Raw genomic sequence first — 18,290 nt, forward strand, 5'->3', positions numbered from 1 at the left:
TGGCCACGGACGCTTGGCGCCTCCTCTCTCGCACCGAACACACGCACACGAACAAAGGCGGAGAAACATACGCGCACTTACAGGCAAACTAGCTGTTTTGGCCTCTCACGCCGGTTCCGAGAGAGCACAAGATCGTCAGTCACCTCTCGGACGCCTTTCTTGTAACATCGTCATCGCGACGAGCTTATCGGATAGTCGGAGTTTGCGGGACCGTAGAATATAAAATTCGATGATAACAGTATAAATAACAAGCTTCGAAAGAAAGCGCAATCCGTTAATCGAAATCATTTAAATATTTAAAAAGAAAAATACGACAGAAGCTCGGACTAGACGTGAGATGCGCGATAGATCGTGATACGATAGACCGAGAAGACACGCACAAAGAGAACAAGAACACGATATAAGATTGAACGAATTAAAAATCCAATGAAACAACACAAGCGTGCGTGAGAACGCAAAAAAGTGCCAAGTTTCGGAAATCGTGTTTTTTTTCTACGGATTGGAGAATCTGGAAACGTGTTCGCACTTGTGAACGTCTTGCGAATTAGCGAGCTGCACGCGGTTGAACGTGCGAAGACACCACATTCAAGCGTACTCGAAACCGAATTGAAAGAAGAAAGCACAACTGGCTTTTTTTGTCGTCGTTGAAACAACGTCGAGAAAGTTCCGATCGCTTCGCGATTCCACACTCGACGATCGATTTCCAGTTTCTTTTTTCTTCGGCTTCAAGATCGTCTAATTTTTCACGCACAATCGCGTGGTTATTACCAAACAATAAATTCTCCGGTGAAGACGCGAGCGCGACAAACCTCGTCGAGCGAATCCTGGATTTCTCAATATTCTGAGTCAGATCTACGACACAGAGGGCGCGCTTCGAAGAGAATATTCTTCACATTATCGAAAGTGGCAGTTTTTGTGTTTCGCGAAGTTTCATTGTTTTTCTCCCTTCAATATCGCTCATATTGTTTTCATTATTATCATCATCGGTGTTAACGGCTACAACAAACGTGGATCAATTTACAAACTCTCCATTTTACGTTTTCATTAACAACGTGCCAATACCAGAGTTTTAACTTCGTGCTGACGAGACAAAGCTGTGCGACGATCCTTACAGTACTGTAGAGAAAAAAACGTGTGCGCTCCACTTTTCCGAAACACAACGGAAAAATAAGGGAGAAATCAAAGTGAATAATAATTACGTTCGTAAAAAAGTGCTCCGCGTTATTCCTGCGATTTAAAATATTCCAAATATACCAGCTAAACGAGTTTTAGAACGAGATCAAGTTGCACGAGTGTTTCTTTGTGCGGAATTTTTTCATTTCTAAAATTACTATCATTTTATAAACATGTCTACCGCCGTCATGAGCAGTCCCAATTTCGAGTGCAACGAGCATCTCTTTAAGGTAAAAATTCTTTCGTTTCAGCGTTTGACAAATCGCTTTTGAACATTCGCTCGTTTTACTCCATACTGGAATGTTATCAGCATTATTATTATTATTATTCAGTGCTTTTTATCGTACTCCGTTCTTGAATAACTTTTTCTGACATTTCCATCTTTTAAATTCCTCCGAAAAAGCAATAATTTGACTTCAACTCGAATTGATGGGAAATAAATTGACTATTAAACTACTTATTTGTCACTAACGCGAGAGATTTAGCTTCCCTCGTGAATTTCGTTTCGTTATGGATAAAAATTGAGTAACTCAAAGGGATTTGTGCTTCGATGGAATCCAAAATTGTACGGAATCGTTGGCATTTTTTTTCTTTTAATTTTTCCGTGGTCGGAGTAACGTTTGGAAGTTGGAGTTATCGAATCGTTGCGATGCTTGCGAAATAATTTCTCGTTTTGACACTCGATGTACGAAGAAGTTGTTCGATTATTGCATCAAATTGTTGACCAAATATTGTAAATAATGTTTGAAATATTTTACAAGACATTCCGAATTCGAAGAAGGAATTTAACAACAATTGAAGAATTGAGAGCAACAATTAACGAAGTTATCCGAGTTTACACTCATAAGAGACTGAAGTAACTCTACAATGTTGCAAATTTGAGAAACATCGACGAATCAAAATTTAGTCAGAGTTGCCGCAAATTTTCTTGCTCGATTAAAGTCTGTTACTCGCTAAAGTAGGAACTTCGTTTTGATCCACGAGACAAAATGTCTCCCGAATGCCCGTTCCTTCGAAAAGTGACGTTTAGAATTATCGAAAAATGGAGGTCAAAGTCGTTGTACACGTTTGACCTTGTCGAAGGTTTCGTCGACGAAGAAAATGTCAGAAATAGGATGCGACTGGAAATTTTCCGTGCTATTTCCGAAGCGTTGACGAGAGGCTATACATGGAACGAAACAAAGCTCGAAACCGAGAGCGCAGTGTTTACGTGTCGACATTTCGGTACGTTCGATTTCGTCCTATCCCATTCGCCGTACACACACGCGCGCGTATGCTTATATATCGATAATCACATAAATAAAATACAATGTACGGGACAAGTGTGAACATAAAATATGGCGACGTCGATCATAAACACAGTGAGCCTCTCTCGCCCAAGGAAACTTTTATCATCGAAACAGTGCTCGCCTCGCCTCGTTCCCCGCAAGGTTTTCGTTTCTCTCCGTCCGTCCCGTGTCGCTTCGCGCGCCAGCGTGGAAGTTTCGCCTCTCGAAGGCGGCTCCGAGCATTATTTTTATTTATTTTTTTCTCTCCATCGCTCCATAAAAGTCTAATCGATTCTCCGCTGAATAGTTTCACGTTTTTAGTCCGCTTTATCGATTCCCCAAATCGTCGCGTCGACGCTCCGGCTTCGCGCGCTTTTTATGCTCTGCCAGGACTTTTTTGACGGTCGAAAATCACGCAGGAAAAGGCGCGCACCCTTTCTTTCATTCCACAGGTCAGTTTTGCTTTCGTTTTCACGCTCGTACGAATTATTTCATCCACTCCGTAAACGCACTCGCGCGCTTTTTATTTTCACTCACAATTAACATGTCGATCCCTCAATCGTGTTACACGTATATCGGACATCTATGCAGCGCGGCGTAGTCTCGTGAGTGGCACCGCGTGGTACGAGACCCGCGCGAACCAACTCCCAAACACAAACTCTCTCGATCATCGCGTTTGAACGCGGCACTTTTGACCGTGCGCGACGATTGATCTTTCGAGGTTGTTTTTGTTTGTTTATTTTTTTCCTACGATTCAATAGAAGTGTGGAAAACATCCTACGGATTTTTGACACTTTAAATGCCTGCGGAATATTGTAACGACTAAATAATTGATTTTTAAGGAGCAAAGTATTGACGAAGCAGCTGGAAAAATGACGGAATAATTGAGTTTTAATATTGTCAAAAAAGTGACAGGGTCATTGAATCCCGGCTGAAATCCGTCAAAACTTTTTTGGCCCTTTGTTTTTTCCTTCAATTTATAAAATCGCCGAGTTTCTGCAACCTAAAATTTCAGTTTTAATATGGAAATGTAGGGAAACGTGAATTTTTGTTTCCGCAACGGCAATTTCACGGTTTCGAAGTTCGCGAAACGAATGACGATGGAAATTGGCCGTTTTTAGGTTAAACATCGTTGACGAGGCTTTCGAGAGTGCAAACGGAACTCGCCTCGCGTCAGAGGCTCGAAAATCCTTCACTTCATTTCCCCTGATTGAGTAATGACTCCGAAACAGGGATAATAACGAAAAATAAAGAAACGCTTTGAAAGCATTGCAAATCTTTTCGAATTTCTGCTTTCACGATTTTCGTTCCTCCTCGCAAAGTCGACGGGAGGTTTAGAAACAAAAATTGACAGCGTAACGCTGCTGCGGAGGGAAAAAGAACGACGCAGAATCAACGATTATAAATATTTAAGTGCACGGAGCGTCGTTCTCGCTCTCGAAAGCTGCGAAGCGTATCGCGGAACGTTCTCGCGTTCGACTCGCTCGGACCCGGCTTCTCCCGCTCCCTGAAAATCGTATTTATATCTGTGTACGTGCGCGGGGCGTACCGAAGTGCGAATAATTCCCGCGCAACTTTTTCTTTCCCTTTTTTTCTCTCTCTTGAAAGACAACAAATAACAGAGAATTCACAGGAGTGAAAAATTGGCGGGAGCAAAAACTCGTCTGTGAGACGCGAGACGTTAATTGTACGAAACTCCTGGGCTATCGAGGCTTCTCCGTGGGGACAAAACGCTCTCGCGGAGATTCGTACAGTCTTCTCGAAAATAAAAACCGGAAATGGAGCCCACGCTCGGGGGAGTTTCCGTCCCCCCGTCGAAGGAGACGCGACCGTGACCTTTTCGTCGAGTTTCGACGATTTTTCTCAGCACTTCCAAACACTTTCGATGGAGATACAAAATAATTGACGAGCAAAATCGTCCCCAGGGGAGCTTCTTTGCTCTCTTGGTTAAAAAGATTGGAAAAACAATTGTTCGAGCCTGCGAAAGTCGAAAAATCCCATCGGCGAATAGATATTGAAACGAAATTTGTTTTCCTCTCGTTTCCACTGAAATTTTATTGCCGACTGTACTCGAAGCGCGAACTCTCGATTGTTTCCGAGCTCCTTTTTCCACGTCGCTTCTCCTCAGCCCGTCTGTCCCGAGTCTGACGTCCTCGGGAAAGTGTTTAGTCTCGTATTTAACGGAATTAATAAGCGAGGGAAAAGTCAGCGCATTAATTAAGCTCGAGCAAAAGAGAGACAACGGGACCGCGCGCGCTGACTCACGCGCACGCATCGGACACGAAAAAAGGCATGTTTAACGCGACTCGAAACGTCACTGGGCGTGACGAAAAACTATGATGAAAACGTTACAAGTGTACCGAGGATAAACGACCTACGCTAAGAATCGTGGAACGACCGGACTCTGACCCATCGCAGATGCAGCTATTTCTGGACCGAGAGACACGCGCGCACGCAGATCGAGGCTTCGCATTAGAGCAGGACTGAGCGAAACTCATCGATTCGTCGTTTCACCATTTTTTTCACTTTCACCTCAAATTTCCTCTAATTAGCTTCATCGAATGCACGATACGAAATTCACCTTCGTTCTCTTTTTCTTCGATTTTCATTATTTCCGAAGAATCATTACGAGGCTTCGGTGACTCGGTTCGAGCTTATCGAGATCGAGTTTTTTCAAGTCGCGATCAATTTCGCTCTCGATTTGACCGATTTTCTGCCTATTTTCGTTCCCAGCCCCCTTTCTTCGTCCAACAAAGCCACGCGAGCGCTTCCTTCGCACGTTTTTATTTGGCGATCGTGTGCGAAGAGGAGAGCAAACGCGAATGAATATTGGACTCGATTTCACCTCGTTATTCGCGTTTTCTTCCGGTCGATAGTTTTCACAAGCTCGTTCCGATTCGAGAACGCGATTCCAATGTATTTTTATGTATTCAGGAGCAGTTTCGTTGAGCTCCATCGTTAAAAATGAACGGTTGGAAGAATTTTAATGGACGAAAACGATGCAAAATTATGGAAAAAGCCGAAAAAGCACGTAAATGTGATTCGTTTTTGTTCATTTTTCTTTTTCCAGTCTCGCTTTCTCGCTCTCCCTCCGTCGTCCGTTGCCGTCCGTGTTTCGCCGTCGTGCGATTTCCGGCGTGTCCTCCCACGAGGGACCCACTCGTAATTTCCCGGCTCGGTTCGCTCGCAGCTGGTTTCGCGCGCGACTGTCGTGCTCTCTCTCCCCGGGAAGGCGTTCTCTCGTATTTTCCGAGAGCTTCGAAGCTTGCGGCTTCCGGGGCCCTTTAGCGCGCGTGATTTCTCACTTGGTTCGATTTCCTCATCGGCGATTGATCTATCGCGCAAAATCGGGGGAATTAATGGTCCGAGGGTCGCAGGCTTCCGCGTCGAGCGTAACTTTCATCGGGAATTTCTCCAGCTCGCGGTCTCGGGCGGCCCGGCCGCGTTGCACGAGCCGCGGACTCCGTCCGCGCGAAGACTTTCTTCGAGCGAGCGTTTCTCGCTCGGTAAATCGATGCCGAGATTCACGCCCACCGCACTTTTCATTAAGCGTTATAAAGGAGCTGCGGAGGAGACGAAGCGGGGGAGAGAGCGTCCGGAGATCGCTCGCGAGCGTTGTCGCCTAAAACGACGTATGTCCGGAGAGCGGAGGGAACTCGAGATCTGAAATTAATACCATTCGGTGCCCTCGCTCTCGGCGTGGCCTACGCTCATTCACAAGATTTATTCGATCGTGAAAAACCATTGAAAACATGAAATACACGTGAGCGAGAGCAGCAAACTTCTCTCTCATTTCTCTTTATTTCCTTCAGTAAAAAAAATACACGAATTCTCGTACGATTCGGAGTGAAACGTCGGTCTGTGACGTAGGAAGAACCGTCATTGAGTGCGCGGAGACGGACGGTTACGCTTTTTACACACGTTTCATTGTCGCCCGACGAGGTGGGGCAGAATGGACCCGCTCGTTCGCGCAGCCGCGGACTGGAGCCTCGGAAGCGTTCTTTTGTTTACATTTTAGCAGCCCCTTTTCATTGTTCCCGAAGGTGACCTCATCGGCGCGATCAAACTTGCCGGACAGGCGTTTACATTTGTGTCCAATTAACACTGGTCGCGCGTTCACCCCGCTCGAGTCGCCGGCTCCGTTTTTCCGCTCCTCGCATTCTCAAACAACGAGTTTCCGAGTTCCGGGTCGCTGCGACACCCGAAATCTCCTCAAACCATTCGAAATGGATTTTTCACTTTAACCGGGAATCCGAGTGTTTGGCAAAATGGAGTTTCGAGGAGAGGCCGCGTCGGCTCAGGGGGCGCACAGTCGCTTCTTTCCCCTCCGAGGGGTCCATTTTGCCCCGCATTCGTCCGCAACTCGCCTACTCCCGTATAGGCCGACACGTGTATCTATATTAGCAGCAGGTTCTCTCCCTTGGCGTATTCCTCAAAAGTGGAGACACCAAGGACAAAAAGGGCGCTGCGCGAGGGTCTCCGGTTCTCCGGCTTTTTCTTTCTCTCCCCCCCCCCCCCTCTCTCTCTCCCTTTAAATCCAAAGACTCTCGCAGCCTGTGATCTGCCTCGGATTGCCGATGAAACTGGCGAATGGAAACCTGTTGCTCGTCTCTCGTACTCCGCTCGCTTCGAGCGCTCAACAGCACCAGCGGCAGGAAAAAAGAGAGAACGAGGCTCGAGCGCAGACTCGCTCCTTCTGCTCTGCACCGTCCATTGTGCAGAGGCCTGTCCCGGCTCGCGGGAAGACAGGGAGCGAGAGAGACACGAGAGGCTGTTGCACGCCACGTGCAACAACAGCAACACGCCACGAAGGGTGGTCGGTCTTTGTCGAGCTCTCCTCTCCCCGGGCATTTTTATTCCTCGCTTTTTGCCACAGTACGCGCAGCACCCGGGGCCGCCGCTTTGCTCGAGAAATTTTCCCATATTCGTGAAAGAAACCTGACACAGACGAGAAGGGCCGAGGCTGCCGGTGGGTGCCCTCGCACGTCGTTATGTGCACGCGTATGAATGAGAGAGTTTTTAGGAAAACAAGCGGACGCTGAGTCCTCGAGCACCTTGCGTCCCTTTATTTCCCTTTTTGCTCCCTCGCTCTCCGGAGATTCGCTATTTTCGAGGCTATCTCATAATACTATTTTCTCCGATTCATGCGCGCCCGCTTTGACCCACGCTCTATTCGGGCTCCGGGAAGGAACTCGACTCGGAAGGAGCAGCCTCCTCGAGCCTGTTTCTTCCCTCGAATCTTTCGAAATCGAGAGGGAGAGGCGCACATGCGCAAATACAATTATCGCGGCTGCATGCTACGAGCAGAGCACAAACTGTCCTTCGCCTCAACGACCTCGAACAACTTTCGCACAGGCGCGCGTTACGTTGCGAAAGTCTCTTTCTTCTGCTCACAATCTGCTTTCATTTCGTGTTTGTTCTCAAGCTTCTCAGCGTTATTACAAGTGCCGAATCGCCAACGAGAACTCGCCGGGCTCGAGTTATTTGTCACTGGCTAATTAAATCATCGCGACGAGGAAAAACAACGGAGGCGCGGATTTTCCGTCGCGCTTTATCAACGCCCGCGTCGCCGCAGCGGTTTTCTTCGCTCTTTGCTCACCTTCCGAGTCCGAGCTGCTTTCCAATCGCTCACTTCGATCGCGCGAACCCTCCAAAGTCGTCGAAAATGAATGAAAATCCAAAGAATGAAAATTCTTTGGAAACGTCGAAAAATACTGCTGGAAATCGACGCGGTCGAAAAACTCTTGGTTTATCGGATCTCGAAAGCTCCGGATCGGACTCGATCCACGCATTTATTGAACACGAGAATATTACCAGGAAGTTCCCAGCCATGATCGATCGAGGAGAAGAAATAACCCCGAAAAATGGAAAAAATCGAGTTTCCATTAGCGCGACCGAAGCTTCGACCTTGAATGTGCGCAGCGAACACGTGTGTACAGAAAAACGAGTGCGTGGCGGGACGTTACGAATGAACTGGGGTGAGCAGGGAGTACCGGGGTGTAACGAGCCGGACTACCGGTGGGCTTTCGTGCACTTCTCCGCGCTCTCGTTCCCTTCCATTCTCGCAATCACTGAGCGAAGCGTGCTTGTCCTTTGGTTACGTAAAGGAAGCCAAAGGGAGGAGGAAAACAACGAGAGATCACGGTCGTCGTGCTTTTTTCTTGCGAACCGCAGAGTCTCGGGTCTCCTTAATTTGTGCTTGGTTCCTCGAGAGTCTTCGGAATCCGAAACTGTCGGAAGATCGTTAGGAAAGGCTGAGTAATTCGCGCAAGATGAAAATCGAGGCGTCGGAACGCGCTCGAAGATTCCTCGAATTGACAAAACTCGATAAAAAATCATTTTCTTTCAATGTTCCTCGCAAAACTGTGTGCCACTTCTTAGGCACTCGACGATACTCCCTGATTTTTCTTTCGACACTGCTGCGCGCACACGAGCCGCGGAGAGAGCTTTTACTTTCCTCGCAGCGCGCACTGCTCCCGTAGGCCTGCTTCGTTTCCATTTCATTTTAATCTTTCTTATAACGGAAGATTGTTCGCTCGGAATCGCGCTGCGAGAGTCTGTATCTCCATATAAATACACGTGCTTTCTCTCCGGCGGCGTAACAGTGCCGTAATCTCGTCCGTTCGACATCACTCGCTTCTCTAATACACCGCGTTCGTCTCGTGAAAATTTCTCCCTTTCTCTCTCTTTTTTTTTTTATTCTCTCCGTTCCGTTCGGCGGGCTCGATCGAGGCCCTGGAACTCAACCCGCGGAAATATTGCGTCGATAAAAAAAAATAGTATATTACACCACAAGGGCAGAAAGTTTGATATTCCTGCACTGCGCGTCACAATGCCCGAGGCGAAGCCGAGGGCATTTGACGCGCAGTTCAGGGCTATCAAACTTCTGCCCGTATGGTGTATACTATTTTTCTTCATAGCCGGTCGAAAGTACGTTTCTTCCGAAATACGCAACTATCGATAGAAGATGTTTTGATGCCTGCCCCCGACATTTGCTGCACGAGCGAAGCGAGTGCTGCTGGTCGGGGGGGCAGGCATCAAAAAAACAAGATATTAGCAAAGATAATTAATATGAATATTTGCATTCCTATGAAGCTGAAAATAAATCATTATTCCGAACGACTATATTCATTTTATCAGCCTGGTCACTTTATTTTTGGCTTTCACATTGATTTTATCTGGAAGGATAAATGTATGTTATTCGTTCGGATTTGTACTGTTTTGATAATAGTGCTTGGAAATAATATGGCATTTCCATAACATATTTCCGAATGAATAACATAATCTTATTCGTACGGTTTGCAGATGACTAGACACAACCTTTTAAAAAACACGTAAGCAATATCTGTTCAAACGTCAAACGTCAAAAGTAAAAAAAATAATTACGTCAATCCTTTCGGAATGCAGAAAAAAGTTTTTGCTCCCGCCGAGACAAATGAAGCGCGTGCAGTTTTGACAGCGCAGAAATGTTATCTTTCGACTAAGGTGTGCAGAGAAAAATTTTTGCTCCCGCTGTCACAGCGAGCGTGTTTTTTTTTTACCAATGCAGGAATGTTGAACTTTCGGCCCTGAAATCGGGGCCGAAAGTGCGTACTTTCGACCGAGGTATGAAGAAAAGATTTTTTAACGCCCACGCTCGTTCTCGGGAGTCGCCTTGAAAGATTCTCGACATGCAGCCTTAAGAGTTGCCTCATTTTTATGAGATTCGCACTCGTTTGGGGGCAAATGATTTTGAAGTTCGTCCGTCGCTCGCCGGTTTAGAAATTTGAGAAAATACGACGCGGAGTTCGCAACGTCGGAGTCGAACGAAACGAACGCGGAGAAAAGCTTTGCAATTTGCCAATTTTTCGCTTCGCAACGTATCGGCGCAGGCTGGAAAACTAGAAATTGTAAATTGGAGAGTTACTGGAGTCGGAGGCTTTTTTCCCACGATTTCGTTGGCGACTCGGACGTTGCGAACTTCAGCGACACTGAGAAAACTCGAAATGGAAAACCGGAAGCGTCGCATTCGTTATTCGGGAATATTCCCATCGAATGTTTCCTGACTTTGGTCAACAGCCTCATCCGCAGTTCGCACTTTGTTATCTCCTTATTATAAATGTTGCTCCGAAAAGTCTGAATATTCATAGAGACGAGGACAGCACGAATGTGACTCACACGCAGGCGAGAGAGTCCTGCGGTGCGTGCGGAGCGAGGCTCGTCGTCACGGTTCCGTTGGCCGAGAGAGCGAGAGAGAAAGAAGGAGGGAAAATAAAAAAGAAACCTTTTACGGGACGATGGTTTTTCTTGGCGATGCGACGAGCAAGAAAATGAAGGAGGAGGAAAGAGGAGCCGAAAAAACCGCGATTCGATTCGGTTGTTGTGTGGAGCGTTCGTCTCGGAGCTGAGACCGCGAGGCGGAGAAATAAACAGCGAATTAATGACGAGTGAGTTGGCGCGAGAAAGAACGGAAATCACGAGCCTCCTTCCGCTCGTTCAGCTCCAAAATTACACGGTTTCTTTCTCTCGGACGATCTCAAAGAGTCGAGAGCTCACTTCGTCCCAGCGATTCCATATCGGAATGCAAACGTCGACGATCCTTGAATCAAATCCTCTCCTCGTCGCGGCCAGCACACGTGAAAGGGTTCGACACGCTCTTTTGCTCCGAAAAGGGAAACCTTTTGACGCTACGCTGCCTCTCACGTGATCTGTGCTCCGGCTTTGAAAGAGAAACTATTTCTAATGATACACATGTGCGCGGACGCTATGGGCCATTCCAGCCCGAATTTCACCGCGGCTACCAACCGTTTTGCCTTTCTAAACGCACCCGACTCGAGAGCCTTTGCTAATCGCGAATTTTTGAGACTCGAGCCCGGTTTCTTCGACGCCAACATCCACACTTTTTCTTCCAATCGCGCGCACGAGCTCGATTCTCTTCGCGATTTTACATCCAAAAACGGTAAACTTTAAACGAAGTTATCGAGAATCCGATTCTTCGTCGCTTTTATTCGAGAAATACTCAAAATTTCCCGGGCCCGAACGAAAAACCTGGAAAGAAGCGAGGCTTGCCCACGAAAATGCAAATTTTTCGATCTTCCATTTCTCGACGATATTTTCCTCCCGAAATGTACGATACTGAAACCACCGAAGGCCTGACTGACCTGTTATTCGTCGCGTGAAATGGCGTAAACGTGACCGTGATATCGTTCCCTCGTTCGACGAATTGTGCAATTTTCGAAGTCAGTGGGTGTGTGCTCCGCTTGCCGATTTTTGGGTCGGGTCGTTGCCGTCTGCCTACAACTTCGAATTCGCACACACGCAAACACTTTCATTTCTACACGCGCGCATCCTTTGTTTTCTCGTATATAAATATAGATGCGTTTGGACTCTTGAGAAAATACTCTTCAATTTTACGAGAGTTGGACGACCGTACACATTCGGCCTTCAAGCTCGACTCGAGGCGCCGATGGTGAAAGTTTGACTCTGAAATTTTCCTCTCTCCTCGCGTCTTTTTTTCTTCTTCCTCTTCACATTGACACTTTCAATCTCTGCTCACTCGAAGGGTGCTCAAAATAGCGAGGATTTCGTTCTAATTTGAGCAAGGGAATTTCATTTTTGAATATTTTTATTTCGTCCTTCCTTTTCGAAGGATCGAAATTTTCAAAATCGATCGAAAAGATCCAAGTTCGTTGCAGGCTCGTACAAGTTTCAAAATGCGGAAAAAAACGATAAAAATGTGAAGGAATTTGAGATGCGACTTGAGCATCATTCCTTTGACTCGATTTCATCACTTTTCTTCTCGACCGTCACGAATCGCGAGATAATCCGTTTCGGTGACTTTGTTCGTGGCATCATCGAGCGCGTACAAATGTTTGTTTAGCACGCGAACGAGGTCACGGAGATGTTGTTTTATTGTGTTTTTCTTGTTTTGTTGTCTCTCCGAAAAGCGATAAATTTGCGACGAACGATAGTGGCGCATTTAATCGTTTTTATTCTTGCACAACGATCACGACTTTTCACGCGATAAATATTCGCGTCCGTTTACACAATTTTTCACGATTACGACTTTCAACCGAATTTTGAGGTCAGAAAACTTTAGTCAAACGTGACTTAATGTCTTTTACCTTCGCGTTCGGAGTTTCGGGCGTCTCGCTCCGGCTCGATAACACTTTTATCTCCCGATTTCAAATCGTGTCACTTGGACGCTCGGAGCGATATCGAAGTCGTATTTTCATGTGGATTTTTACGGAATAGAATATTCGAATGCGCTTTCTCATTGTTCGATATCGAAGTTCCCGCTGGAATTTTCCACACAGGCGGATCCAACAAATAATAACTTTCGTACAGAATCAAGAGGCTTGACGACGCGACGACGGAGAGGGGGGAGAAATAATCGGCTCGATATCTCGTATAAATTAAGCACAAAACGATAACCCGGCGAGTTGAAAAAAATCGTGATTAAATCGACTATGCAAATGCTCCGCGTGCTTCTTGTGTGTCCGCGGCTCGCGAGAAACGCTCCCTCGTCGTCGGGCGACATTGAACTGGAGAATATCGCGTGCTCAAGTATTCTAAAACTCTTCGAATAAATAAAATCTCAATGAAGTTTCCTCGTTTGTTTCCCATCGAAACTCCGTCAACGACAGTTCAGCGTTTTATCTCAGCGGTCAATTCCGTCGTCGTTTTTTTTCTTTCAAAAACGTTCCACTAATGAGAGACTGGCCGGATGCTCCGCCACTTTGTGCAGTTTTTTTCTATCGCCTATTTTACAACCTCCGAAAGTTTTTAATTGCACGCCCGTAAAGAAATTTCGAAGTTTTTAATTGACGGCATCGAATTTTGAGCTCGGGATGTTCCTCATAAAAATGCGATAAATGTAATTGAATTGTTTTTCGAACGGCGTTGAATATATTTCGGCATTACGATAAAAAAGAAAAGACAAAACAAGTTTTTATAAGCGATTATTAGCGAAATATTCCGGAGAATTGAGCGTTTTTTTTTGAGCCCGAATCGTGAGTTTCGGTCGGCCAAAATAAGAGGTCTTTGATTCGTTGTAGAGAGTTGGAAAGCGGGATAGAAAAGAAGGGCAAAAAAGGCAAAACCTCGAGCGAATAAGGTCATAAAATCCAGCATGGATTTATGGTTCGGTATTGGGCTTCGTGGAGCCCCAGGGACTGATCTTTTGATAGGAAAGGGGGGAGGGGCTGCTCTCGCCCTTCTCGAAAAGGGGACTCTCTACCTGCTCCCCGAGAAATTTAAGGGGGTTCTCTCCCCCGGTTCCTCGCTGGCCATTGTTTTCGTGAGCCTCCTACGCGCCGAAAGATTTTTCCTCGATTGCGTTCAGGCTTGCCCTCGTCTTGGAAGCGTTCCTGGGACTCCCAGGGCCAGAAAATCCCTTTTGACGATTGTCGTGGCATTTGTACATCGCGAATGCGGTTGGCCCAGGTACGAAATTGTGACCCCCGCTGTTAGAGCTCTTCTGTAATCGATGAAAACTATTAATGGATCTATCAAGCCCTCGATCCAACTATTCGAGCGGACTCAACGAACAGTTCGGGCTCTCAATCGAAGTATTCATTTTCTTTAACTTCTTCGAGAATTTCGTGTGACTCTGCGCCTTAAGAACATGGAAACAAAGGTCGTGGCCATTCGTCGCCTAAATATTTAATGAGGGATTCGGTCCAATAAACACGAGCGGTTATCCCTCGAGTCTTGCTTCTTAGTCAAATCGTTCCCTGGCCAAGTTTATAGTTCGGCTCATTCATCGGTGAACGTGTTTCCCACTTTTCGTGTACGGCAATCCCGCGATGAATGTCCGGAATTTTTCAAACGTTTCTCAGTCCGTTTAACCAAATTTGCACACGTAAGAATTCATTGACGCGAGGCTTCGGCCACGACGAGGAGTTCGAGCAAGATAAATCCCTTCGCTTCCGGGAAAATAGAGAACAAAAGTGAGGGAAATTGTGTTTGGATATTTTGAGGAATGAATTGATCGGAGCAAATCGAAAAGATCGACGAGCAATCTGGACGCGAAATGCAGTCGAGACTGCGCCATTTTTCTGCTCGAATCTCCCTCGTTTTGATTGGGGGATCGGAGCAGCTCAGTAGCGCCATTTTATTCGAGCAACCCCACGCGTCGTAGGATGTGATCGGAGGGGAAAAACCCGTTTTATTATCGAGGGGTAAACTCGAAGCTCGTTGGGCTGAGGAGAATAAAAAATGGTGGAAAACGCGGAGAAAATTTGGTGCGTTGCGAATATTTGGAGCACCGGCAATCGGGCCGAGGCATCGCTACAACAGTCTCAGTGTCCAACGCGGTCCTTGAACAAACTAAAGACCGGAAGCGAGCGTTGGTTAGCTCGCTCGGTAGTAGGAGGACGACAAGAAAGCCCTTTTAATTCCCCCCTCGCCGGTAGAGTGTCGAACACCAACGACCTACGAAATGCCCCATTCGCAGTGTCTCCTCTGCCAATAACTAACGACCAGTCTTCCCGTTGTTGCAGAATTCCGCGTCATCGAAGCCGAAGGATTCCTCATCGAGTCACACGGTCGGTCACGCGCCGTTGCGTCGGAGTTACACGTCGTTGGTGACACTGATCGAGCAGCATAGGAAGCTTGACCGGAGCGTGAGCGAGCCGACGTCGCGTTACAAGACCGAGTTGTGTCGCCCGTTCGAAGAGAGCGGCGCTTGCAAGTACGGGGACAAGTGTCAGTTCGCCCACGGCTACACCGAGCTGCGTAATCTCGCTCGCCATCCGAAATACAAAACGGAGCTGTGCCGCACCTTTCACACGATTGGTTTCTGCCCTTACGGCCCGCGGTGTCACTTCATCCATAATTTCGAGGAGGCGAGAATACACAATCAAAAAGTGAGCGCCCAGTTGGGCTCGACGCAGCCAAACATCATGGGCCTGAGTCCGTTGCTCAACAACTCCGCTGCTAGTTTCAACCTCAACATAAGCCTACTCGAACAAATTACGGGAGGAGCGCCTCAGGCGATCGCGGCCGCTGCTGCGGCCGCGGCAGCTGCCGCCGCTTCCAACAATCCCGCTCCGGCTGTACCACTCATGAGAACAACCTCCTTGAGCCTCGGCATACAAACATCGAGCAACAATCAAACCTCGTACAACGCGAGTCCGGCGTTGCTCAGGACCAATTCCCTCAGCATGGCTTCCCATCAGCAGCAGCAGCAGCAGCAGCAACAGCAACAAAACACTCATCACCACCACCTCCATCAGCAACAAATTCACTCGCAGCTCGGCCACAGCGCGGGTTCGGTTATCGGCGCAGCGAGACCGAAGCCCTTGAACCTCAGCCCGACGTTCTCTCTCGGCAGCACCGGCGACTCGGGCTCGCCCTCCTCGAGCCTGAGCCAATCCCCGACGAACTCGATGGCCAGTTTCTTCAGCGACGACTCCACCAACAATCCGCCAACTACGCCTTTCAGTTTCGGCCAAGATTTCGGACTCCTCGCGACGAGGCACACGCCCAGCCCGCCGAGCCCGATCGCCGACGACCTCGCGCCGAGGACACCCTCGCCAATGTCGCCCAACGCCGAGTCGAGACTCCCCGTTTTCAACAGAATCAGCTCCACCATCGGTGACTTTGACAATCTCAAGATCTAAATACTGAAGACACTCTCGTTAGATTTACCGCGCTCCGATATTCCCATTGACCAACCTTCTTGACCATCCTTCCAGTCTTTTTACGATTTAACCTCGACGGGAGTTTCGGGGGAGAGACTAAATCACGAGACGGGCAAACAACGAAGGAACAAGTGACGTCACGAATGTTAGCGAAGATTCTTTTTACACATTGAGCCCAGCCTTGATTTTCTCTCTCTCTCTTCTTCTCCTCGTTCTTCCCCTCGCGACCTTTTCGCGCGTTCATCAACAATCTCTTTCTTTCATACGAATTTATTCGTCCATTTGGCCGTGTGCTTTTCTCCCATTTTTACCGAGCGTTTCTTCGGGATCGATTGCTCGACGCAACTTTAATTATCAAATCTCTCTTTCGCCGCAATCCCATCATTAATATTATTTTATTATTATCACCATTACGAGTGTTATATTTATATATAAATATATTATATATATATATATATATATTATTGATATAAATGATTTTATATATCAATTCGAAGCTCCGACGAACATTCGAGACTTTTCAGTCGCGCGCGCACTCCGTGTCCTAAGACGCGATGATTTCTTTATATATTTATCGTCCTCATTCTCTTTTATAACGTAGAATTTAAGCTCGTTAAGTCATAAGCGAGACTGAGGATGCGATTTCGCGGAGAGACGTCGCGGGCAAGCCCTCCTCTTCGTTCGGAGTGGAAATATGAAGCGTACACAAATGACGATGGGGCCGAGTCTTTCGGCGTATAATTTTCCTTTCCTTCATTTTTCATGCTGAGGCGCGTGATTTTTTCGCTCTGTTTCGTTGGACCAGTTTTTCCATCGCCCGATCGACGTCTCTCTCTCTCTCTCTCTCTTGGCGATAATCTCTCGATATGACTCGAGGCAGGTGAGACGGTTGCAATATTCCAAAAGAAATTTTCATTGAACTTTCAAAAAAAATTACTCTTTATTTTCTTTGCTCTTGCGTTACGTTTCCACTCGTTTTTCTTCGTGTCGAGCACCGACAAACGTGATTCATTAGAAATATCCTCCGGATCGCGTCTCTGTGAGATCCGAACAATCAAATAATTATGTTAAACGCGATTATGAAAATGATTATTTTACGAGAAAACAATATTTATAATAACTTTAGTTCATTAGTTACGATTGTCTTCCAATGCTTGGGTGAGAACGAGAGTCTGTGAAAAGTGTGTGATTCTTTCGGTTATTTCTTTTCTTTATTTTCTTTCTTCTTTTTTCTTTGATTTTTTTCGTTTTCTCTTTTTCTTTTTTTTTTGTTTTGTTTATTGCGAGACAACAGCGCATGCCTTTGTTTTCATTTGTCACGAAAAAAAGCGAAATTTAACGCGATCATCCACTCTCGAATCGTCTGTGAATTGATAATTTAACGGCCATTTTATATTATTTATCATTTATTTTTCTCTTTTCACCTCCGATAACACTGTTTCATCTCAAATATAATTTTACAACGATACGAGAACGTTTGAATTCGCATTTGATTGATTTGTCCGCTTGTCCAATGTGAACGAGAAATCTGGCGATTTCGTAAAATTCAAACGTTGCCAGGCCGCTTCCCCCCCCCCCCCCCCCCCCCCCCCCCCCCTTCGACGAATGAATGAAAACGATAAATTATTTATCTGAAAAGAGAAAATAAGGAAAAACAAACATATGAGAAATGTGATATGTAACTATTGCAATAGGAATATTATAATCTGTATGTAAACACATTCGTATAATTAAGATTGAGCATGAGGCGGATCAAAAAGAATCAATTAAATCGAGAGTAAAAAAGGGCGTTGAAAATTTTCCTTATTTTCCGAACCGGATGAGAACTCGGAGTCGATCGAAAAATATTTTAAGATTTTATGATCTTTTTTAAAAAAATATCACGAGATATCGCAATGGAGAGAAAAAAAAAACAAGACAAACACAAATAACAATTTAATTCATTTTACAATCTTTCATCCGGTCCGGAAATCTCGAGGGAAATAATAACAAAAAAAAAAACACAAAAACGTCAAGCGACCCTGAGAACTAAATAGTTTCTGCCTCGAATCGAAGGAAAAACCTACATCTCGAGCGTGACGTGGTTTCTTTCTATCTCGAAAAATCGATTACATTTTGTACATTTTACGCTATACAATGATAACAAACAAAAAAATAATAACGTTTTTTCATTTAATTTATATATATATACTCGATAGCAAATGTTATTGTAGATTCAGTTCAT

General features: G+C 46.1%; 1 protein-coding gene across 1 annotated transcript; it reads left to right on the top strand.

Moving 5' to 3' along the window:
* The first annotated feature begins 129 nt into the window (after positions 1-129).
* On the top strand, positions 130-17,658 carry Tis11 (Tis11 zinc finger protein). The gene is made up of 2 exons (XM_043428192.1): positions 130-1,403; positions 14,924-17,658. Exons 1-2 carry the CDS (start codon positions 1,347-1,349, stop codon positions 16,043-16,045), a joined length of 1,179 nt encoding a protein of 392 aa, XP_043284127.1. The 5' UTR covers positions 130-1,346; the 3' UTR covers positions 16,046-17,658.
* Positions 17,659-18,290: the final 632 nt, after the last annotated feature.

The sequence above is a fragment of the Venturia canescens genome, chromosome 9, assembly GCF_019457755.1.
Source record: "Venturia canescens isolate UGA chromosome 9, ASM1945775v1, whole genome shotgun sequence".
NCBI lineage: Eukaryota > Metazoa > Arthropoda > Insecta > Hymenoptera > Ichneumonidae > Venturia > Venturia canescens.